Source organism: Melitaea cinxia, chromosome 13 (assembly GCF_905220565.1).
Source record: "Melitaea cinxia chromosome 13, ilMelCinx1.1, whole genome shotgun sequence".
NCBI classification, from domain to species: domain Eukaryota; kingdom Metazoa; phylum Arthropoda; class Insecta; order Lepidoptera; family Nymphalidae; genus Melitaea; species Melitaea cinxia.
The window spans coordinates 11714543-11741139 of NC_059406.1; the positions used below are offsets into that span (position 1 = coordinate 11714543).

The 26597-nt window shown below is 34.4% G+C and overlaps 1 protein-coding gene and 3 non-coding genes across 4 annotated transcripts; 3 read left to right on the forward strand and 1 right to left on the reverse strand.

The window, feature by feature from the left end:
* Positions 1-530: 530 nt before the first annotated feature.
* LOC123658870 (probable ATP-dependent RNA helicase DHX34) lies at positions 531-22278 on the forward strand. Its single transcript, XM_045594159.1, has 19 exons — positions 531-1081; positions 1263-1381; positions 1774-1940; positions 5535-5738; positions 6059-6191; positions 6829-6977; positions 7369-7476; positions 7882-7987; positions 8403-8608; positions 8800-9003; positions 11156-11338; positions 12092-12189; positions 12953-13157; positions 14375-14437; positions 16560-16741; positions 19269-19379; positions 19570-19691; positions 21474-21762; positions 21962-22278. The coding sequence occupies exons 1-19, from the start codon at positions 546-548 to the stop codon at positions 22236-22238; spliced, it is 3462 nt and encodes a 1153-aa protein (XP_045450115.1). The 5' UTR covers positions 531-545; the 3' UTR covers positions 22239-22278.
* On the reverse strand, positions 10185-10256 carry Trnaw-cca. The gene has a single exon. It is a non-coding gene; the product is annotated as a tRNA-Trp (tRNA).
* On the forward strand, positions 10788-10859 carry Trnaw-cca. Its single transcript has one exon. It is a non-coding gene; the product is annotated as a tRNA-Trp (tRNA).
* On the forward strand, positions 20640-20711 carry Trnaw-cca. The gene has a single exon. It is a non-coding gene; the product is annotated as a tRNA-Trp (tRNA).
* Positions 22279-26597: the final 4319 nt, after the last annotated feature.

The following is a 26597-nucleotide window of genomic DNA, read 5'->3' on the forward strand; positions in this document are numbered from 1 at the left end:
AGATTGATTGATCGGTGCAGTAGAGATAACTATACAACTTTTTAATACACTCATTTGAAATTTGAATGCTGCGTCAAAAAATGCGGCTGACAGTATACGGGATTGCGTTCCGTTTTAAATAGTAACCAGTATAGCTGGCTATATAGGAACGGCTTTACAATATACTAAATTGACGTAATACTGTAAACTTGTAAAGTGGTCACAGTGCATATAGGTACACAGCCTTAATAATTTATGCTCATGATAAAAAAATGTCAATTGTCAGTTTTTCAATTGTCAATGTCAATAACATTAGTGACATGGAGGTTAGTTTATAAATTAAATTTCATTAATAATTATAATCACAGAGTACATTATATATACAGGAAATTATAATTTCTAATGTATATAAATATCAAATCACATGTTAATGTCTTTATTAAAAGGTTTTTCATTGGTTTTGGTAAGCAGAAATGAAGACTCAATTTAGAATGTATAGTAATAATAAGATGATAATTAGCCATTTAATTTAAAAGCTATTTTAACATTTCAGTAATCAGATAATAATGGATGAGAAATTCCATGATCGTCACAGATCATCGAAGAGACAACGGCCTTCTTCACATGAAAGTAGCTCTAGAGAAAGGCACAAGTTAAGAAAGCATAGTCCTCAAAAGCAGACTCCAGACTCTGAATTCAGTTATCTGGACTATAAAAGAAATCTGAACAAAATTATGACATACAGTAATGATTCTAATACAGTAGTAAACAGTCTTGACGACTTCTGGGTGTTTGTGAAAAAGTATGAAATGACATTAAAAAAAGCAGGGAAACCAATTATAGATAATGAATGTAATCAAAATGAATTAAATGATATTGGATTACCAATTAACTTTTCTAAGCATGATTGTATAAATTTTATGAGTAAAATGAAATATATAGAAGTGTATGATGAGAGGGAAAAAAGAAAACTTGATAAGAAAATGTTTGATTCATTCTTAAATATAGTATCAATATATTTAGATTTTAAAAATAAAGAAAAATTTGAGAAGTTAAAGAAATTGAGAAAGGCTCAAAGTGAACTACCTGTTGCTAAATATAGGTATGAAAAATCTTATTTAAAAAAGAAATATGTCAACATAAAAATAGTTTTAAACTGCACAGACACAAGTATATTAAAAAAATAAAATTTCTAGATAATTTTTTTTATTTATTTTTATTTTTTTATAATTTTATTTTTTAAAGTTAGACCAAATAAATAAGTTTTATATATATTTTTTCAGAGATGAAATAGTGGCAGCCGTACAAAACGAGAAAGTAGTAATAGTTGCTGGTGATACAGGATGTGGTAAATCAACACAAGTGCCTCAGTACTTACATGTAGCTGGTTTTAAAAATATTGGTAACTACCTAGACTTTTTACAACATTTAAAAACAAATTCCTTAACTTACCTATTTATCGTTTCATGTCAGATACAATAAGACTGAAATGCAACTAAAATAAAATAGGGAGAAATACAATAAAACTTATAAAAATAATTTAATAAGTTTCACATCAATACCACATATAGTGCCCTAAGTTCGGCAGTTGTGCTATCCTCTTTTAATTTTTTTATCTAAAAACCTTTGATCTAAGTATCTAAAAAAAAAGTTATTATCTTCTTCGAATAAAAAATCATCTTGAAATTGTTACTCCATGTACACACAATTTCCTTTCTAACTGATATACCTGATCAGTTAGTCTTCTGCTTTCCTTTATCTAAAATTTGTTTTTTTTTTTTTTTAATTTTTTAGCTTGCACCCAACCTAGAAGAATAGCTTGTGTATCTTTATCAAAGCGAGTAGCTTTTGAAATGCTGACTCAATTTGAGACTAAAGTTGGCTACCAAATTAGATTTGAAAAAAGCAAAACAGCAGATACGAAAATATGTTTTATAACTGAAGGATTACTGTTGAGGCAGGTAATATTATTTGTAATACATAGTTATTTTATTTCAATATTTACTTTTAATTAAAGTAACTCATAAACTTTGTACATCCGATTTTGATTAAAACTTATTTTTTCTACTATTTATATTATCTGTAATACTTTAAATCACAAAAATTAAACTAAATTTATTTTAAATTAATTTGTGCTGTGTGGCTACGGCACTAAAGAATTTAGCCACCCCATCTCTTCCCGTGGGTGTCGTAAGAGGCGACTAAGGGATAACACAGTTCCACTACCACTTAACGGAACTTAAAAGGTCGACCGATGGTGGGATAGCCATCCAACTGCTGGCTTTTTTTTTAAATGCACAGATCAAGGACGGGCAGCAGCGTCTTCGGTGCGATAAAGTCAGCCCTGCGGTCACCAACCCGCCTGCCCAGCGTGGTGACTATGGGCAAAAAACCCATGAGTTCGCACCAAAAGTTTAGGCCCTTAGTTCCCGGCAGCCCCCACTATTTCCGGCTATGGCAGCGGCCAAGGTAACGGTGTGGTAGAGGGTGCTAAAAATCACCGGGGTACGGGAGGCTGCTATAAAATATACCTGGCTACGTATAATGGACGCACGCTACGGTTGGACCATCACCTTACCGAACTTGAAGTAGAACTTAGTCACATTAAGTGGAGCATACTGGGGTTGTCTGAAGTCCGAAGACAGGGTGAGGACACGATGATCCTGGACTCCGGGCACTTGTTCTACTTCCGTGAAGGTGATGGGCTTTCCCAAGGTGGCGCCGGTTTTCTGGTCCACAAGACGAGTTGCTACACTGTTCACTAGCAACGTTGTGGAAGTCAGCAGTGTGTCGACCCGGGTTGCATACCTTGTACTCAAACTCACTGACAGGTACTCCCTGAAAGTGATGTAGTGTGTATATGCGCCGACCTCGGCACACTCTGATGATGATGTCGAAGCCTTGTATGAAGACATTGCAAGTGCCCTACATGGCACTACCTTCGACCTTCTACAGCGTTGTTATGGGAGACTTCAACGCTAAAGTGGGAGTACAAGACCGCGGAGGATCGAGCATCGGACTACACGGATTGGGGCACAGGAATCGCAGGGGGCAGATGCTTGTCAACTTTCTCGAATCGGAGGGGCTCTTCTTGATGAACTCATTTTTTGAGAAGAAGCCCCAAAGGAGGTGGACATGGCAAAGCCCCGATACTGTGACGAGGAACGAGATAGATTTCATCATAGCGGATAAAAGGCATACATTCAGAGATGTCTCAGTGGTTAACAGGTTTAACACCGGCAGCGACCACCGGCTAGTACGGGGCACTCTGAATATATGTCTCCGAAAGGAGCGGACCCGCTTGATGAAATCTTCTCTCCGACCTACGCTGCCCCAAATACTATGTGGCTCCGAGCAGTTCCAAAACCGATTCGATTCGCTGGAAACTACTAGCGACGTGGACGAGATAACCGACAACGTGGTGAAGTCGGTGTGTACACTGGGTCGCAGGCACTTTCCACCAACAAAGCCAACGAAGCAGTCCAAACTTTCTCCCGAAGCCTTGGATCTGATGCGGCAGAGGCACGAGTTGCCGGCTGCTTCGCCAGAACAGAGGGCTCTTTCCAAGAGGATACGGAAACTTATTCGCCGAGACCTCCGCTGCTCAAATACGAGAGAGGTTACTACTCTGATTGAGCAGAATAGGGGGTACAAAGTTTTCCAAAGACCTTTGGGGAGAAGCCTTCTTGCGAAGCTTAAAACAGCAGATGGCAGAACCGTCTGCTCTCGCCCTCAGATCCGAGAAGAGGTTGAGAATTTTTATGAACAGCTGTACTCGTCGAGCGCACGCAAGCCTGCGACTTGGGACACCGAAGATCCACGGGCACCATTGTTGCGCCATTATTCGGAGAGTATCCCGGACTTCGAAGAGGGCGAGATTAGTGCAGCGCTCGGGCAGCTTAAAAACGGGAGGGCCCCGGGGGATGTCGGAGTTACCACTGAACTCCTTAAAGCCGCAGGGCGATCTGTCCTGAAAGCCTTGGCAAGACTATTTAACGCCGTCATCCACCGAGGTACCACGCCGAAGGCGTGGTCCAGGAGTGTGGTGGTGCTGTTCTTTAAGAGAGTTACTAAGATTGTTAAAGAATTACAGACCGATCTCACTTCTGAGCCACAAAGGTCAACGAATTCCAACCACCAGAGCGCCAAAAGACTCGACGAATTCCAACCACCAGAGCAGGCTGGGTTTCGAAATGGCTACAGCACCGTGGACCACATCCATACTGTTCGGCAGATTATCCAAAAGACGGAAGAATATAATCAACCGCTGTGTATGGCATTTGTGGACTACGAGAAAGCCTTCGACTCTGTCGAGACCTGGGCTGTCCTCTCTGCAGAGATGTCATATCGACTGGCGATATATCGAGGTACTGAAATCTATGTACGACGCGGCGACGATGACCGTTCATGTCAATGACCAAAGAACAAGACCTATTTCCCTCCGGCGTGGGGTAAGACAGGGGGATGTAATATCACCGAAACTGTTTACCACTGCGCTAGAGGATGTTTTTAAGACCTTGGATTGGGGGGAACGAGGCATCAATGTCAACGGTGAATTCATCTCTCACCTTCGTTTCGCCGACGATATTGTCATCTTTGCGGAGACGCTGGATGAGTTAGGCCAAATGCTGGCCGGCCTAAACGAGTCCTCCCGACGTGTCGGTCTCTGTATGAACTTGGATAAGACGAAAGTTATGTTTAACAACCAAGTCATTCCGATACCGGTATCGGTCGATGGTACCCTACTCGAAGTTGTTCAGGATTGTATTTACCTAGGCCATACTATCCAACTAGGCCGCAACAACTTCGAGAAGGAGGCCGATAGGAGGATTCGGTTGGGCTGGGCGGCGTTTGGCAGGCTCCGTCGAGTCTTCACTTCGAAGATTCCGCAATGCTTGAAGACAAAAGTTTTCGAGCAATGCGTCCTGCCTGTGTTAACATACGGAGCCGAGACGTGGACACTGACGAAGGGACTGGTCCACACGCTTAAAGTCGCTCAACGTGCAATGGAACGGGCTATGCTTGGGGTCTCTCTCAAAGACAGGATTAGAAATGAGACTATCCGCGAGAGAACGAAAGTAACCGACATAGCCCACAGAATTAGCAAGTTGACGTGGCAGTGGGCTGGTCATCTGTGTCGCAGGACCGATGGCCGTTGGAGTAGACGGTTCCTAGAGTGGAGACCGCGTCTTGGCAAACGCAGTGTGGGACGTCCTCCGGCCCGTTGGACCGACGATCTACGTAAGATTGCCGGTGTAGGCTGGATGGGGATTGCGGAAGACCGGGATGTGTGGCGCGAACTTGGGGAGGCCTATGTTCAGCAGTGGACTGCGATAGGCTGAAGTGTGTGTGTGTGTGTGTGAGTGTGTATTTTAAATATATAAATAATATATTTTTTGAATATTTATTCTTTATTGGAAACACAAAAAAAATGAAATACAGTTACATGTACATAATATAGATGAATTACAACTTTATAGGATAATATGATAAATGCTAGAATATTGGCTATTAAAATAGACATTGTCTGAAAAAATATTTTTTTTTAATTACAGATGTCATCAGATAATTTACCAAACTATGACGTCATAATTCTTGATGAGATTCACGAGCGACATTTGATGGGTGACTTTCTATTGGGCATATTAAAGTGCTTGATACACACTCGTAATGATATTAAACTAGTGCTTATGTCAGCTACGATCAATATAAAACTTTTTGAAGATTATTTCTCTAAAGAATCAGCTGTTGTTATTCAGGTATGTTTTATTGATATATAGTTGGACAATATTATATAAAACTTAAGCAAATACGATTTTTCTTTTTTTCTAAAAAAAAAAAAAAAAAGATTAAAGAAAATAAGTTCAAATAGTTTAGTGTCTTGATAAAAATTTATAAGAGACTATACCTTTTTATCTTACACATGTTTACTATCGCCATTTGTAAGAAAATTATTGATAGTTTGAAAAAAATAAATTCTAAAACAAAAACTAGTTGATTTACTAATGATTGATTGCAAAATGGTAAATAAAATATAATACTTAGTAATTTCAATACTAAATACAATTTCTTATTGTAGGTACCAGGTCGACTATTTCCTATAGAACTGAAGTACAAGCCCATTTTGATAGAAGACAAGCCGACAAGAGATGATAGGCTTGATCCTCAGCCCTATGTGCAAATTATGCAATTAATAGATAGCAAATATCCAAGTAAAATACATTTTCTTTATTTAGTTTAAGGCATAATTTAGTATTACAATATATTTAGTAAATCAATACATTTAGTAACTCTAAGCTGATGTTGTTTTGTATGTTTATGTATAAATGTAAAGTAGTATGAGTTTTTTTTATACAACTAGGTCCGCAAACAAACGCACAGCTCAAAAGATAGTAAGCATTTACTGTAGCTTATAGACGTCTGCAACACCAATAGTACCGCAAGCGCAATGCTGACCTCATCCTCAATTATTCCAGTATAAATAATATTAAGCAATATTTATATGGTAAAATATAATAATATATTTGTTAACAATATCAACTTGTTTTACAACAAAAATTCAAGTACATCCACAAATGGTAGTGTTGCTTCCTTGCTTACTCATATACTTAAACAAAAAAGTAGAGAAAGTTGTGTTGCATTGTCGCTGATTTTTTTATTTGTCGCTGTTTTTTCGTAGTTTGTGGTAGAGCAAGTTGTTCATCTCAGACCATCATGTAGGTAAAGATCCCATACAAAGAATGTGACTACTTTTCAGTCTTTTCTATCCTTCAGTTTCGTTACTACTAAGAGCGAGTTTTGATATTTAATAACTAAAGATAATCTGATAACAACTATTTATATTTTTAGGCGAAGAAAGGGGTGATCTCCTAATTTTTATGTCTGGTGTCCAAGAAATTACTACAATATGTGACGCCGCTCAACAGTATGCGGAGAAAACGAAAAAGTGGATCATTTTACCATTGCACAGTGGATTGTCCCTTACTGAACAAGATAAGGTACTTTCATATTTAGTCAATTTTAGTTTTTGATACATAAATTCCTATAAAATACATCTTATTGAGGTACAGCACAGCGTGAAGTACCTCGCTCAAAATTCGGAGTAGCGTGACTGGGAAAATAGCTCGATCTTACAGATGATCACAGCTAAATAAAACTTCTGCTCTGCTGCTCCTCTTTTGAATGAGAAGGTCACCAGAGCTCCTTGGATAGGAGTAGGTCGACAATACGCTTCAGATGCTTCTGGTGTTACAGGCTATGGTTACCGCTTACCATCTTTCAGACCATATGCTGTTTTTTTTTTTCACTCTAGTGGTGTAAAAATAAATCTTTCTGTGTTAAGACCAATCTGTGAGACTGACATATTTAATATTTTTTTTATTCTTCTAGGTTTTCGATTATCCACCAGAGGGCGTCAGAAAATGTATAGTATCAACAAATATTGCAGAGACATCGGTTACAATAGATGGGATAAGATTTGTTGTTGATTCTGGAAAGGTTCGTAAAATTAAATAATATTAATTTACTTTTATGGTCACTTACACTATTCTTGAGATATAAACTAGTTACGGGTACTTATGACTATATATAGTGTCCGCAACAGTATCCAAATTTCGGGAACTCAAAATAACCAACAATAGACATAGTACAATAATATAAAGCCTAAAATATTGTTTCTTATTATTTTCTATTTTGAATGCAATAATATAAACAAACTACATGTTGCATTCACTCTTTTGTTCGTCTACTAAAAGGTGACGTATTATTTTGTCGTATTTTAAATAATTTCTACTATTAATAGTAATAACTATAAGTCTGCTTTAAAATAATTTTAATTTAGTATCCACAAAATCTGTACTTGAAACACTTTGAAATTAAATAGCGATATATTGCATTTTGTAGGTAAAAGAAATGAGCTATGATTCATCAACAAAAATGCAGAGATTAAAAGAGTTTTGGATATCAAAGGCAAGCGCTGATCAGAGGAAGGGGAGGGCTGGACGAACCGGTATTATGGCTATTCAATTATCTGTGGTAAAAATAGATATTATGGACATATTTGCAATATCTATTTGTTTTAACTTTAAATTTTGTGTTAATAATGAGTAATTATGTAAAACAAAGAGTTTGGTAAAAATCTAGAATTTTCTAATTTTTCTTTTAACCCTAATTTTAAGGGTGCATTATTGGTATATTATTTCCGTAAACTTTTGAATGCAGCTTACAATAATACATACATATTTTGGCAAATGCTGCCTAAATATATTTTATTTATTTATTGATTACATTTAATAATATTTAAATGTAAACCAACGCGATATGGTGTTTCGCCTATACCCAATTCGGTCTCAATATTTTGCTAGACCAATCTGCGAAACACAGCAAGCATTGGAAAATTTATAATATATTAAAACATTTTTAAGGTCCCGGCGTATGTTACCGAATATATTCTGAAGAACAATACTCTGATATGGAAGCGTTTAGCACTCCAGAAGTTTCTAGAGTTCCATTAGCGTCCTTACTTCTATTGATGAGTTCTCTTGGTGTAAACGATGTGAGACAGTTCCCTTTCATAGACACACCACCTGTGGAGGCAATCGAGGATGCATTGTTGGAATTAAAACAACATGTATGTATATTTTTTGTTTATAGTTTTTAGTAGAATAAAATTACAATTACACTAGATTACACAAGAATTAGTACTTGATATCTGTCATTACAGTTGTGATATGAATAAGCTGGAGTAATTTCACAATAATCACTACAGCATAAATACTTCATATATATTTTTTGAAAAGTTATATCTTATCTCAAATATAGGGTGCTATAACATCGAACGAGAAATTAACAGCACTGGGTAAGGCATTGGCCAGTCTACCGGTGGACGTTTCGCTAGCAAAGGCACTAGTAGTCGCCTCTGCTAGTATACCAACACACAAACTAGATTCAGCCTTAGCCCTAGCCGCAGCCTTGGGAATTCGGTCTATATACACTACTAGAGCTCATAGAGACTTTGAGTGTGAGGTAAGTAATATATTTTTTAATATCGATAACACATACATCCCTTTTTTGTATGTCATTCGTGTTTTCCATTTCAAATACCTGTATATAATTTATTTATTTATTTTAAGTAAGCAAAAACTTAATGCTTCTGATGCTTAATGATCCGACTGATATAGCTAAATTTTTTTGGACATACATTAATATATAAATAAATATATATATTTATATTGTAAAGAAATGGTACGTCACATAAAATTTCCCTAAAAAATTTTTTGAAGGTGACTGTTGCGTCAATCGCGCTATATTCGCGCAATTTATTGCTCTATTTTTGTATTATTAGAGAGCGATTGTTAATTTATTGTCAAACATAGATTTAGTATTTGAATTACGTATTTGTAAAAAACAACCAGTGCAAATAATTTTAACAATAAGTAAAACTATTGTTTTATGAATTGCTACCTTTTACCCGCGGCTTCGCTCGTGTTGATTTTTTAAAATAAAAAGTATCCTATGTTACTTCTAATACCTCCAAGAGTATGTGTACAAAGTTGCATGATGATCGGTTTAGTATTTTTCGCGTGAAAGCGTAACAAACAAACTTACATTCACATTTATAATATTATATTAATATATTATATATGCCGTGTGGTGTCGGCCGAGTAGAATAGCACCACCCCTTTCTTCCCGTGGGGGTCGTAAAAGGCGGCCGAGGGATAAACCTGGCTCAAAATCATCAGGGTCCTGGAGAAGGAAACTTCATTTGAAACCCGGAATGGGGTCTCCGTCAAGCATTCGTGGCATAGCTCTATTTTGCGCAAGACTCCTGCAGCCGAACTGGCTCCACACGTATTGACTCGTCGTTCCTGTGGGCCTAGCCAGTGAGGTCGAGAGGATGGCGCAGAGCTTAGGCAACACTGCGTTTTCCTGAAGAGTGTCCTCGGCGACACAGTGTTTGTCTGACACTGTCTAAATCGTCTGCAATAGACGGACTAAGGCCAATGATGATATGAGGAATGTTATTACAAAAAAGTCACTTTAGACAAATAAAAAGTACGTCCGTCTGCAGTGATCATCACTAATAGTTAAATAAAACCTAAATTGTTTTAACGTTAGACAGAAATAAAAGTACACTTTAAGCAAAGATAAGTTGTTTGTTGACATTCAAAAATTATAATTTAAGTATTTTTTTCAAAATTGTTGTATGACCCCGACGTGATTTGAACACGCAACCTTCTGATCTGGAGTCAGACGCGCTACCGTTGCGCCACGGAGTCGATAGAATTCTGTGCGAAATTGCAAGTTGCAATTTTATCATTTTGATAATGGCTAAACCCTAACCTCGCTGTCAAAATAGCGCATCCTCATTAACTGCGGCCACCTTACCACAGAAACACAACAATACTTAAGAGCAGTGTTATTTAGCTGTGATCTTCTGTAAGGTTGAGATACTTCCCCATTAGCCCAATTGGGCTTGAGCACGATATTTCCTCCTGAATAGACGCGTGGATGACTGCCACGTGTCATGGTCAGGTCAGGGATTTTACCTGAGTAGTGGTGTGGTACTACTCTTATGTATTATTCAATCAGAGATATTCTTATCTCAACGCAGAGTCACCTCTATGTAAGATGTAAAACTTTTATAGCAGGTACATACTATAATTATTTTCAGTTCATAGTTAATAGTTATTTTATCGTGAAGTTTTAAAAAAAGTACAGTTACATAAAATCTACATTTTTATCTATACGTAAGCATAGACTGAAAACTTTCTCCAAACTGTTACACATATTCCATTTACAAATTCGTTGACTCCGTGGCGCAACGGTAGCGCGTCTGACTCCAGATCAGAAGGTTGCGTGTTCAAATCACGTCGGGGTCAAAAAGGAAATATTTTGTTGATCTTAAAACAAACTAGTTTTGTCGTAATTTATTTTGCATTGATAGTTTTTTAGTTAATGTATGTATCAATATTTTTAAGTGTATAACCTAGAGATTTTTAAATACATACATAGATATCTTATATTTTGTAAATGTTTATGTCTATCATATTAACGGAGTATTATATCTACGGGATAACGAGTAAAGAGATAAGTTTGCTTTTGACAACTTTTTTTCAAAATAAAAACTTGAACTATCTATTAAAGTGCAATAAAGAAGACAATATATTTGTCACAGAACTCTCGTAAATCAGACGAATCGGATCACGGTGATCCAGTAACACTGCTGTCGTTATACTGCGCGTGGTTGAGAGAAAAATCTCGTGGTGGGGGCAGAGCGTGGTGTAAGAGACGAGGGCTTGAAGAACAGAGGCTGTACGAATTGACCAAGCTGGCTGCACAGCTTAATACCTTGTTACAGGTAAATAATTGATGTCTTGAAATGTGTGTATATTATTAAATAGTAAGGCAATATTATGTACAAGGTTGTAATTATTTTTAAATAAAAAATAATAGAATAATAAATTTTCATCATACATTGGAATTATAGGCTAGTTATTATTTTTTATACAATCATGTTGGCAAACAAGCGTACTGCTCACCTGTTGGTAAGTAGTTACTGTAGCTTATAGACACCTGTGACACAAGAAGCGTTGCAAGCGTCTTGCAGACCCTGACTACCCCCCTCCTCCCGGAGCTTTGGCCACCTTTCTCACCAACAGGAGCACAACCCTATTTGAAAGCAGTATTATTTAGCTGTGATCATATGTAAGGTCAAGGTAATTCCCCAGTCGGGCTGCTCCAGGTTTTGAGCAGGATATTCCCTGTTGTGCCTTACCACGGCGTAAGGCCTCCTCCTTCGTACTTCAATATAAAGAAAAGAAAAAAGAAAGAAAATAATTTTTATTTGATTGCAACTTATGACAAGAATACTTAAAAAATAACACTATTTTATTAATACAAATAAAATAATAACAATTTTTTAATACGTTGACCAAAATCTACAATCTCAACTAAAGTATAATTTTGTTTTACTTTAGCTTCATAAATATTAATGGTACTTACTGCAATTAATCACATTATTTTTGTGAATTATTATTATTTTCTTCACAAAAATTTATACTGTAATCCACATTTCATATTTTCAGTTTTAATTTTTATATATTTTTAATAGGATAATAATTTGAAAGAGGCACCCGAACCTGAAACGATGTCGTCAGCGGAAAGAGCGTTACGACACGGTCAGATGAAGCAATTGAAGGATATGAGAAGGTAATATATACAAACCTAAATATATCTTAGAAATTTTGTTCAGTGAGATTATTTTTGATATGCATTTTAAAATAAATAGGTAGCATTTTTTTTTTCTAATACTATATCTATTATTTTCTAATAATATATCTATACCTTACGAGTGTTGCCAGAAGCCGGTTAATAAAAGATATGTGGTTCTAATTAACTATTAATATTGACACAATAAAGTTATAACTAATATTAAAATATGCTTTATTGTATTAGATTGTAATTTATACAAATAAATAAAATTGTAGTGTCATTAGAGTGTAAATGCATATAACATTTTTTAAAAATTTTTGTCTGTCTGTCTGTTTCTTCCGGCTAATCTCTGAAACGGCTGGACCGATTTTGACGGGAGTTTCGCTGGTAGATTACTGATATAATAAGAAGTAGTTAAGGCTACTTTTATTTTAGGTTATTAACTGCGAACTGAATAAAAACTATTTTTTAAATTCTACGCACACGAAGTCGCAGGCACAGCTAGTATAGAAAATATTTTTATTAATATTTTTATTTTTTTTAGTTGTGTTAGAGCATTTTATTCAATTATCAAACTTTCCCGTCTATTTTTTTTATTTGTTTATGCGTGCATAACCAGATGTGGTATTTTTTTAATTTAATTTTTTAAACAACGAAGTATTTTTTACTTCCTTTCTATAATATATTTTTTAATTTTACCTGGATACTAGAATTTCGGTACATTGACTTTACCGAATATTATGTTATTGTTCTTTTACAGGCAGTATAAACAAAAAGCAGCCGAAGATTCAAAACGTCGTAAGCGCCTCAAGGTTGATTCATGGGAGATAGTGGATGATAAAGATGACGATAATATAGTCGATATAAGAGATATAGAGTTCCGTATGACAAATGACTCCAGTAGAATACGAGCTCTGATCAATGGTTCTAGTACGAATAGCGGGAGAGATCTTATTATGTTAAAGGTACTGATTACATGTAGAAATATATAAGTAATTATATAAATGTATATGTGTAAGTATGTCATTACAGCCTTTACAGTCCACTACTGGACATAGGCCTCCACAAGTTTACGCCAAAAATAACGTGAACTCATGTGTTTTGCCCATAGTCACCACGCTGGGCAGGCGGGTTGGTGACCGCAGTATTGGCTTTGTCGCACCGAAGACGCTGCTGCCCGTCTTCGGCCTGTGTATTTCAAAGCCAGCAATTGGATGGTTATCCCGCCATCGGTCGGCTTTTCAAGTTCCAAGGTGGTAGCGGAACTATGTTATCCCTTAATCGCCTCTTACGACACCCACGGGAAGAGAGGGGGTGGCTATATTCTTTAGTACCGTAGCCACACAGTAATGATGAAGTATGTAATGTAAGTATGTGTGCATACATGTATGAGTGTATTTATGCATAAAAAAACACCCGCCAGCGTCAGACCACGTCCGACCTTAACTAGGCAATCACAGGACTGTCGATTTGTAGTTCGAATAATAAATCGAACATGGTATTATAATGCATGATAAAAAAAAGCCATTGGCATTTAGAGCCCGTGGATGTTAATTTAAAAAAAGGTACTGATTAGAAATCTATATTAATTTACTCATAATGTACTTAGATATAAAATTTGTAAGATTTTTGTAGGGTCTAAGACTAATCGCTGGAAATAATAAAAAGATTTTGAAAAAATCCTTTCGATAGTAGATAGGTATTTAAATTTTATTTTCGTAATCAGAGGTATTTGGTAACAAAATTACACTTGTAAAACAACTCAGAAGAAGAAATTATGTTTATTAGTTTAAAATGTAGTAAGTTAGCCGTAGTACTTTACTAAGGTGGCCAGAGCTCCCGAGGAGGGTTAGAGGTAGGGAGGGCAACGCGCTTCTGATGTTTCTGGTACCGCAGGCGTCTATAAGCTACGGTATCCGCTTACCCTCGGGTGGGCTGTTCGATTGTTTGCCGACCTAGTGGTAAAAAGTGTAACAATGCACAAATAAATAAATAAATAAACGTAAACAGCTGTATCATGAAATTTATCTACATGGCATTCGTAATGAGTGGTGACTTCTAGTGTAACAAAGATTGCAGGATACTGTTGAAAACGCCTACATTACTTTTTGTTTATTTCTAGTCGTAATTTTATCATAATGTTGAATATACTGCCTAAATTTTTTTTTTTTTAATATTTCAGTTGGTACTCTGCAGAGCTTTGTATCCTCAAGTAGCGGTGGCGGACGAATACAACCATTGTAAGGTACGGGTTTGATACATCTCACAAAGTACACAATAACTATAAGGACGCAATAGAAAATTATATTTACTTACGCTTCAGCCTGTAATATCCCACTACTGGGCATAGGCCTCTTTCCCGATGTAGGAGAAGGATCAGAGCTTAATCCACCACGCTGCTCCAATGCGGGTTGGCGGATATATTCCCTACTATGAGTAACGATCGCTATCAGGTGTACATGATAACAACCGGGACCGACGGCTTAACGTGCTCTCCGAGGCATGGTGGGGAGACCCACAAAGACTTCACAAACGCCCAGACCACGGCAAACACTTGTATGGCCAATAGCTTTGGCCATACAGGTGTTACACCCGACATACAAATGTTTACACACAACATGACAAAACATTTACAAATGTTTGTCATGTGTGGGGAGCGAACCCGCAACCGCCAGCCCAACAGGTACAATCCATGGCTGTGACCGTTGCGCCAACGCGGCGTCAATATTTACTTATGTATAATAATAGTCTCATCTTATATAAATACCGTTTATAAGCTCATCACTTCAGCCTATCGCAGTCCACTGCTGGACATAGGCCTTCCCAAGTTCGCGCCACACATCCCGGTCTTCCGCAATCCCCATCCAGCCTACACCGGCAATCTTACGTAGATCGTCGGTCCAACGGGCCGGAGGACGTCCCACACTGCGTTTGCCAAGACGCGGTCTCCACTCTAGGAACCGTCTACTCCAACGGTTTATAAGCTGTGCACAAAAAATTGTAATATTATAATATTAGTAGCTTAGGCATAAGATGCGTGTTTTTTTTTTTTTTTTTTTATTTATAAATTTTGATCCACGGGCTCAAAATGCCCGTGCCTTTGTTTATCATGCATGCATTATAATACTACAGGCGATTTTTCTACTTATTATACTACAGATCGACAGTCCTGTGACTGCCTAGTAAAACTAGGACGTGGCCCGACGCCGACGGTTTTTTTTTTTTTTTTTTTTTTTTTTTTTTTTTTTTTTTTTTTTTTTTTTCTTTTTTCCTTACTAAATACTGTTTATGCAGAAGTATACACATAATTGCTTTCTAATTTCTAACATTATTATTTTTCTTATCTATGTCTATATTTACACTTATTTGCCTAGTTATCATATATGTACACTTATTTCCTAGTTACCATATATGTACACTTATGTTCTACTTACAATGTACACTTAACCTATGTTACTGTTAGTAAGGATTTTTTTTTTTTTTTTCTTATATATATATTATTTTTTATATAGTTATTATTTGTTTATCTATGTATAAGTTATCTATTTCTGTTATTTACTTAAATTTCACTACATAACTATTTATTTATCTATTTTTTTATTTTATTTTATAGGTACATCCACAAAATACATATGGAACATTATATATAATTCACTATTACATTATTATCTAATATGTATCCCATCACGGGGTACACAACATTCCACATTATATTAATGCCGTGTAGCAAGTATAATTAAAATTACTTCGCATAAAAAATTAACAGTAAAGATGCTACATGTTAATAATAAAATTCATTTAAAAAGGTCATCAATCAAATTTATATAAAGTGTAAAGTTGAGATAATATTAATAATCAAACTTAGCTTAACTAAAATTTAAATAAATATATCAACATGCAAAATAACTGCTAAGATATGCTAATAAGATGCGTGTTAGTTTATTAGTCTTATATATATTTGAATATAACGACTAAAATAAAATAATATTAAACGTTACAAGTCAAAAATTCCGATTCGCCCTGAACACCACTACTGGGCATAGGCATCTTCTCCATGTAGGAGAAGGATTGGAGCTAAATCGACAACACTGCTCTGCGTGTTGGCGTATATAATCCCAACTATGAGTAATTATCGCTATCCGGTATTAATGATAACAACCGGGACTGACGGCTAAACCGGAATTAAATATATGTACAAATACAAACATCCATCCCGAGCGGGAATCGAACCCGCCTGTGTTTTAAGCTACTACACTCACCACTACACTAGAGTGGTTACTGTGAGTGGTGGTTGAGTCAAAGATTTACCGTAATCTTGTTTTAAAATTTATTCATATACAATAAAAATTATATTATTTTGTTTCCAGTCAGTATCAGAACAACTTTTCCATACATGGAGTAAACCGTTCGTGTTTCTCCATCCTACATCGATATTCGGTAAAAATCCGAGACTATTGCAACTCACAGACGCCGATGTACAGACAGACGAGCCATTTGGATATAAAAGCAGGCAACCCTTGTCTTCGAAACATCAAATGTTGTGTTATTTGTGAGTATTATTGAAGTAAAACTTTTTTACTCACGCTCTACTTGCTGAGTAAGCTGGTGAATGTGTGACGAGAGCTTTACGAAAAGTGTGACCGAGTGAGGCGAACGGATATTGAGAGGTAGATATAAGTTCTGTCGTGTGGTCTAAAGCATACTCGTTTTTTATTATTAGGGGCTAGTTTCATTGGTTACTGATAATTTTCTGATAAAAATTTTACGTATCTATTAGATAAAAGCTTCAGTTTTTTATTCTTTTTAATGCTTGAAGAACGTTTACAGTACATTCTACAGGTTTTATTTTGATATATAAGCACATACGAGTATATGTAATATCATAATAAGAGTCCTATGTCATTCTCGTTGATTAAAAAATTGCCGAATTGTTTTATATTAATGAGTGTTTAGTTATGTTTAATTTAAACTGTTTAATTATAATCATGTGACGCTAGTTTTTTCCCGTTATTCGCGTAAACCAATAAATAGTATTACAGTCAGTATAACTCACACAGTATATAAACAATAAACAAAACATACAGCTTATACCTAGCAGCGCCCTCTAGTAACGTGTTTATGAACGAATTTTCAACGATACAACGATTATAAGTTCGATTAGTTGATTTGGTTCTTGCAGATAATTACAGATGGCTCTGATTGTAAAACATTATGACAGAAACGTAAAAATATTTAATGTAAAATAATTAAAGAATTTTCGGCGTGATTTTGCTATCATTCGTACTTAAAAAACGTTGACGTCCAGCAAAACTTATTTTTAATCAATTATTTTTACTATAATAGTATTTGAAAAACACTTCAAACGATATTTAATTAATAGCTTGGTGTGTATTCTGTATAAAAGTGTGTATTGTACAAGTACACACAGGCTCAATTCGGTCCAATTGGTAATCCGAGTTTATTATTGTTATTTTTTGTGTTAGTTTGTTCTATTGTTTGAATTGTCTTGCAATTCTTTGTTCAATTAAATTTAATCAATTGTTCATTATCAATTGTTACATTCAATCAAATATTCGAATTCTAATTAAAAATTATTAAATTTAAAAAAATATATTGATAGATTGTTTTAATATAAATCAAAATTTTAATCAATTGTTCAAAATATGTACGATTTTATTTTTGTGTTACCCACACATTAAGAATTCTAAACATTTTTGAATATTATATCAAAACCACGGTTCGCTTACCGAAAATAAAAATCATCATATCAATCATTTCGATCTAGCGAGTACATCGTTCCATAGCTTAATTGGCTAGAGCGCCGACACGGTCAGTCGGAGACGCAGGTTCGATCCCCGCTGGAACAATTGTTCAAAATTATTAATTATTAAAAAAATAATATAATAATTATCTGACTAGCTTTTACATGTTAATGCTGTGTCACCTATAAAGGTGCACACATCAGAATTAATTAGCATTTTCTATTAAAAAAATGTTATCATGTGTATTCTGCTGGTGTCCTATTTAAATAAATAAATAAATATTGTATGGCATATTAATGCATTGTTATAAACATATAGAGGTTTAAGTGTAAGCGCTTCCCGTATTTTTCATTTTGTGACAGTAAAGCACAGTCGGAGGCGTGCAATACTTTAAAATTTACCACGAGTTACAGTTCGCGTCATGTAAAAAGATCGCTGAAAGAAACTGGAGGGGGTGCGTTTGCGTATGGGTATACTTGCACACGAAAGTACTACTGTTTTATTTTTTAATTAGGCTTTCACTCGCGTTTTCGTATAATGGTTATTGGTAGGTACATTAAAAAATACTAGAAATACCAGTGCGAATAATTCGGACTAAATAAGTATAATAATTATCACTTTACAAAATTACATTTTTTTTAAACAAAAGCAATAACAATTTTTTAAGTTTTTGAATACGAATTCAAAAATATTAATTATCTGTACTCTCGATATTCGTATTTAAATAGTTTTTATGTGTTTAAAATGATAAATTGATATTTGTTTTTTAGTGAAATAAATAGTAAATGGAATTTTACAAGTGTCCATATGTTAATGTGTTTTGAAGGTGAATGATAAATGCGGACAAAACGTGAATTACGATTGACAGTGGTTTGTTTACCAAATAAGACTGTTCCAAAAAATGGACAATAGGTAAAAGTTTTTTCAAGAGTTGGCAGCACTGTAAATCGCCTTTGCGCATTTTGACAGCCAACGTTCTTTTTACATGAAGCGAATTATACTTTATAAATAATTTTTCTCATTTCTCTATGTAAAACTATTTCGTAATTTAAAACTTTTGTGCGCGATAGTATTTTGAGTCGACGTTGAACTACAACCAATAGCACACCGGCAAGCATGCGACGCGTGATAAACACGACCGCCCTCCCGCCCCACGCCCCCTACCTCATACCACCAAATAGACCGATAAATCGCCGCTGCGCAGCTTCAAGGTCACCGTTCTTTTTACAGGACACGAACTATACTAGTCTAACTAAGATAAATCACATTACATTTATTCTGGTAAAAATTTAAATAAGTACAAATACTTTCCAGATCATTATTAGAAACAACTAAACCATACATAGTAAACTCAATGCGAATGCCAGCCGCTCAAACATTGCTCCTTCTAGCACATTCTATAGATACTAATATTGGATTTACCAGGTAAGGGGCAATTTATAATATTATAAAGATTTTTTTGAAGTGAAACTTTTTAGGCGCATGAGGATAAATTTTTTACCAGTTTTAATTAGTTCCATTTTAAACCTATAAAAATAGAAATACTAGTTAGTTTTGCGTAAAAAAGAACTGCTTAAATTATTTACGTTAAAACCTAATCTCTAATTCTTTTCAGATTAGTGTGTGATTCATGGCTACTCTTAGAGTTTCCATATCCAGAGTCTGGCTTAAATTTACTTATGAAGGCTGTGAAGTTAAGACAACGCTGGGAGGCTCTTATAAATAGACGATTGCTAGGTATAAAAATATATAATATTCTATAATTCCTTTAATGATAAAACATAATGTGTATCGAGAAAAAAAAAATACTTAAAATTACACCGAAAAGTAATAAAATAAGAATATAATCAATATTGTCAAAAAAAAAAAAAAAACAGCGAATGAAATAAGCATTATTAGGAATAGCTTAAAATTTACTACTTACTATAGTGTGATTCACACGAAAAGCATTCTCAAATGTGTACAAAAATTATGAGGTAATACAGAAAAGAATCTGCAATAGAGAAAAATGTCATAATTGTGTTTGCTCGCAAACGAAAAAAAAAACCGACTTCAATTACATCGACAAGTAATACAAAGTAGATCGACGAAAAAATAGTCAAGTAACTACGCATTATCAAAGATGACTCAAAAAATAGTTATCAGATCTCGATAAAATTTAAATGTGACCACATGACAAACATCAGCTTTCAATTAAATTAAAAATTATCAATATCAAGATCGGATTTTCGAGAGTTTCCCTCGATTTCTCTGGATCCCATCATTAAATCCTGGTTTCCTTATCATGGTACCAAACTAGGGATATCTCCTTTCCAACAAATAAAGAATTATCATTATATAATATAATAAATTATGTGGTATAATACAACGTAGGTCGATGAAAAAAGCGTCAAGTAAAAACGCATTATTAGGTATAACTCGAAAAGTAGTTGTTAGATCTCAAATAAATTTAAATGGTGGTCCCATTTATGACTCGCACCACCTTTCGATTAAAATTTTTTTTGTCGAAATCGGTCCACCCAGTCAAAAGTTCTGGACTCACATACGTAAAAAAAATACAGTCGAATTGAGAACCTTCTCCTTTTTTGGAAGTTTGTTAAAAATAGTCGTTATATTTAGTACATATTTTATATTGTGTTATTTAGTGCAACTCATGTCTAGTAACATTTTGTAACCTTTTTTATAGACTCCGTGGCGCAACGGTAGCGCGTCTGACTCCAGATCAGAAGGTTGCGTGTTCAAATCACGTCGGGGTCAATTTGAATTTTTTTAGTTTTGATTTTATATATACCATTTTTATATGGATACTAGCTTTTTAGTGTTTCTCAGACAATATTAAAAAAAAATAATAATTAAAATATTAAAAAAAATGTCGTTCGAAAAGAATACACAATGCCCGCGTTATACAATGACTGCGTTTATTTTTATCCAAAATATTGAAACTATTATATATTATATATATAAAAGTTTATATTAATATTTTATTTAATAACTTACTACCGGTTAAAAATATCATTAAATATTTTTCTAAACGAAAACGTGTTTAACTAAAATTATTAATATTTTTGCATTCCAATTTATAATAAAAGTGTGATTACTAATTGCTTCTTATGTCTTTGTCTCTCTGTCGGTTACAAAAATTAATCTATCCTGATATATAAATCACTGCATTCGTAGTCATTGTTTTCTCGCAAACAAAAAACTACTATAATTTACATGGACAAGTATTGCAACGTAGGTAGATCGAAAAAATAGTCAATTAAATACGCATTATATCAATACGCATTAGGGATAACTCAAAAAGTACTCGTCAGATTTCGATAGAAATTAAATGCGACCACATGACAAGCTTTTCGTTTAAAAAAATAATCATCAATATCGGTACACGCAGTAAAAAGTTGTGAGGTAACATAAAAAAAAAATACAGTCGAATTGAAATTAGAACCTTCTTATTTAGTAGTAGTTTAGATGTACATAATATAATCACTGATACAAACATTACATATCGTAACATTCTAGATGCAAATCCAAACAAATCAGTTGAAAGTGAACTACAAAAGGCAAATCAATCAAAATCATCGTATGAGGAGCTCCAATATGAACTGTCGTGTGATATAAGAACTTATATAAATAGTGATATATATTATACTATAAAGAGATGTTTACCAGGAGACCTAAAAATTATGTATGTGGGTCCCGACGAAGTACATCCAACTATAGACCCTAATCCCTTCGAACAAGGGTTCGAATGTCGTCCTCACGAGAAAAAGGGTGGGGTTTATGTTACTGATAATATTGTTTTTAATTGGTAAGTTTTTTTTTATTTAACACGCTTGACTTTCATCTTAAATGAAGGTTAGTTTTCTAGTTTAGAAAGACGTCTAGAGCGCCTTGTTCGCTTGTATGACCAAGTTCTTTAAAATAAATAGTAGCCAATATAGTACATATAACATTATAATTTTACTATATTTTAAAGTCAATGAAACTAACAAAATTTATCTTTCCAGTGTTGTAGACACCGAGTGGAGTTACAAAAGCTATGAAGAAACTTACAGCCTCCCTTGGACGTGTCCAGATTGTGAGATCTCTGTTTGTCTGTCACCTTTAGAGAGATTACAGCATAAAGAGTTTACGTGTTCTTCTAGAACGGAAGAGAAGGACGTAAAGAAGAAACCGATTAAAGAAAATAAACCTAACACTAAAGAATTTGAATGTGATATATGTAAATCAACATTGTATTTAACGCCTGTTGAAATATTGAAGCACAAAAAAGCATGTAATTAAATTGTTCTTAAAAAATCGTGGTATTCTTTATACAATAAAGAAAATTATGTGGTGTCATGGGACACCAGGTAGGAACGAAGTTCCTTCGGATAGTATAGAAGCAACACAATTTAAAAAAAAAATGTTGAATTTTATATATATTTTCTAAATCTTGATTTTTTTTTAATTTTTTTTGATTGGTTTTTAATTAAAGTACATAAAAAGTATTTAGGAAATTTAGTATTTTAGAAAATAACAAATATCGTAAAATAAAATAATCAAACAAAATAATAATAATAATAGTTCAAACTATTAAGTGAAATAAAAAAACATGTATTTATTTTATTTTTGTCAACAGTATAAAATTACATAAATAATTTAAAAAAAAAAGTTTACTAGTAATATTTTATTTTTACAAACGTCATATTATACAGTCGTGTGGCTGATATTACGTCACTTCCGTTATATATTTTTCTTACGGTTTTAGTATCACCTTTTTTTCAGTTCGGTCGCCCAGCCAAATGTCAAGCCTGCCGTAAGGAACTTTCTTCCAATAAAAGATGTAGGAGATATAAAAAAAAATGTAATTAATGATATAATAATATTTTTACTAAATATTAGAAGAGGTCTGTATTCTCTGAGTCTGAGGTATAGATTATCACTACATAGTATAAAACAAAGTCGCTTCCCGCTGTCTGTATGCCTTAAAACTAAACAACGGATTTTGATGCGGTTTTCTTTAGTAAATAGAGTGAGAGGAAGGTTTATATGTTTAATACATGCGTAATATAGTAGTGGAACACTGATAGTTTTTGCACCTGTGCGAAGCCAGGGCGGGTCGTTAGTTGATATATAAAAATGGAAAGACTGAAGAAATGTAGTTTATTAACTTTCCTAAAAAATACTTTCAAATTACATTTTTTTTTTTGATAAGAAGTTTACTAATTTTTAAATTTATAAAAATTTAAAACAACATTCAGTTTGTAATTTCGTTTATATTAGTGATGCATTGTTAGCATCCTCAATAAAAAGTTTTTTTTTGCTCATTAACTATATGTAAAACGAACTGGTTTTCAAATACTTTTAACTTGTTTCGCTGAAATCGCCTCTCACTGTTTAAGGATAATATTTATTTACAAATATACGTTTAAAGATATAAATAGCCACATCAATCAATTTTTTTAATACATACATACACACGGTCGTCTGTTTCAATGGCAAGCAAATTAATGCTTGCGTTTTATACATATGTTAATAGATACAAATATTAGACCCAGACTCAGGGGGGAATCGATCCAGCAACCCGCGGAGCAGAAAGCAGGGCCACTACAAACTTCCCCAACAGACAAGTCAAATCCATCAATCAATCAATTAAAAAGATCAACCTTTATACATGTGTTTTCTACCTCAAAAAATCTAAACAGCACTTTTTGAGTATTTTGCTTGACTCTCACAATTTATTCAGAAATCTTAACGGTAACAGTTATTAAACTAATAAAACTCCATGAAAATTATCTCCTATAATCTATTTCCGAACAGTCATTTTAGCAGCGAGTCGAACAACGCTTCTGAACGAAGACGAGTCACGAACTTGTGCCATTGCGCTGATAAAATTAAAAATAAAACTTCCCGAGTGCACAAACTTTTTGTTCTATGTTGTAGAGTCCCGTATACTCACTTAATTTTTTTCTCCTGATAATTTGAGTTTTTTTTTTTAAAGTTCACCGATCTTACAAGCGCTGGTTCAATGTACCTACTTATTATCAAATTTTTTGGTATATGTGTAATTTTTTAAAATTTTTCATGGCTCGTGCAATATTCTACTGAAGTTAGGGTTCAATGGAGAATATATTATTAACATACATTTATAGCAGGAAATATCCTGTTCAAAATCTGGAACAGCCCGACTGGGGAAGACCATCGACCCTACAGAAGATCACAGCTAAATAATACTGCTTTCACGCAGTGTTGTTTTCCTGTTTTGAGTTAGGTAACCAGAGCTTCCGGGGCGGATTGGGGGTAGGGTCGGTTACGCGCTTGCGATGCATTTAGTGTTGTAGGTGTCTACTCGTATAAGCTATGGTAATCGCTTACCATCAGGTGAGCACTACGCTTGTTTGCCGATCTCATTCTATTAAAAAATTCAAGACCATATTTTATGACATAAAACCTCAAGGAGGTTTTATTAAGTCACAAAAAAGACAATGTTGAAATAGAATTACTATTTTCATTTAAAAAAAAAATAAGTACAGAACCAATTTAAATATCCGTTCAGTAGGTACGATAAGATGATAAATTTTCTACTGCATTAAACATTTTTTTTTAATAAAAACAGATTAGTAAATTAGAGGAATCCTAAAAAAGAATTGTAGATAACTGAGCAAGATGGCGTGAAGGATCGTGCCAATTCTCCGCGCGCTTACAACAGATAAACTATGTTCCATTACAAGTTTGAACGTAATCGTGATTCTGCTATTTGTGAATTTATTTATTTTTACAATTAACCCACGTGTTAAATATCTGGAAAAAGGAAGCCTTTAAGTTAAATCCAGTCTTTCTCGAATTGTCAATTTTCGTAATCACTAGGTTTTTAACATTAAGCTATTATTTCTCCAGATCACCGTGAAACGACATATAGTAAAGCAGTTTGGGTTAGTTAAACTTCAAATCTTCTTCTTGTAACACAAAAGAGCTTTTCCCAACAGTGTGATACTTACAAGCTGCTTTAGTTCAGCCCAGTTCACTAGTTGTTCACGTAAAATTTCCGTTGCCTTAAAATTACAGACGGTGTTTAATCAGAAATAATAGTTAGTTGCATTAAGTGATTAAACTAAACAACATAAAATCTACTTTAACTGAAGTTTTTATTATTTACCTACTTACTAACAATTTATAAGGATTTTAATTAAAATTACTGTGTATGACATCATTCAAACACCTTGTGAGCCAAAGAAAAACCAGAAAAATAACTAACATATTCATGGGTGCATATTGACACTAAGTTGTCAGTGATTATCAATTCCATGTCTACCAACAATAACGACAAATGAAATGAAAACTCTCGTCCACAATACCTGCTTAAAAGCAATTTCGTTATTAAAAGACAAAGCAATTTCGCCCGTAAGCTAATAAGTACCGTTCTGCTCGTCATTAAGGCGCGCACACACGCAGCATCGTGACCCGCCCGCCGGCTGCCGGTGCGGGATCGAGATGCCCTTTTTAATTCGCACAATAACGCACCGTGCGTTGTGTGTGGATGCGGTTACACGGGGTGATTTTTTCAAAGTGGTTACATTCTGTTAGGAGGCCCAAAAAGCGATTTTTCAAGAATTTTGTGAAACACTTATACTACATATAATAAAAAAGTATACAATAAATTACACTACAATATTTATCTTGCAATGTGTATGTATTTTCATACTACTGGGGTGGCAAAAAAGCCCACCTGATGGTCAGCGGTTACCGTAGCCTATAGACGCCTGCAACACCAGGAGCATCGCAAGCGCGTTGCCGACCATACTTCTGAACCTCACCAGAAGCCACCAGTTTACTATTTATTTATTTAATAAGCTTTGCTAGCAGTTGTTACATTTATGATACATTACAACATCAATTCTATCACAGACTACATTTCCAAATGCACAACCATATTAAAGCAAACACGTCATGCAAAGTTATCCTGTTAATGTAACAATAGAAGAGGACTTGATCAAACAGTAGCAATAAAAATAATAATAATAATAATTACAATTAAGATACAATAGATTAAATAATGTCAAGTTAAAATCTGATTTAATTATTATAACTATTATGATATAGATAAGTATTAGAGAAATTTGGGAGGATTATTGTTTCAACTTGCCCAAAGTTTCCAGTATATAAAAGGGGCCTGAATATGGAGTATGGAATGTAGCAGTGTAGATCGCTTCGCTCTCGTAAAGCAGTCGCGAGATGCGCTGCCCCGCCCCCGTCCAGCCTGACATTAGAGGACCATTCGCCATACGAGTACAATACTCGTTTTCCCTTTGTACTTTATTAAACGCACGCGATACTCTCTAAAGAAGGGAATTTTAATTTGTCTGAGAAAATTAAATAAGTTTTAAATAGTTATGATTTATAGGAAGTTATGTTTATGTTTAGATCGATTTAGATTAGAGGTTTGAAAGGATTGACTTCGGTTTTCGAATATTCTATTGCAAGCTTAGGTTTTATATCAGACTTATATACAACATATTTTTTTGCTTTGAACGCGGTAATCATAGCCTTTGTGAGACCTATTATGGAAAACCTGTTTAATTAGGAAAGTGGTAGATTTTTCAGCATTAATCTATAGCTAATGAAAATACGAGGAGAAGAATACTTACAAACATGGGTAAATAT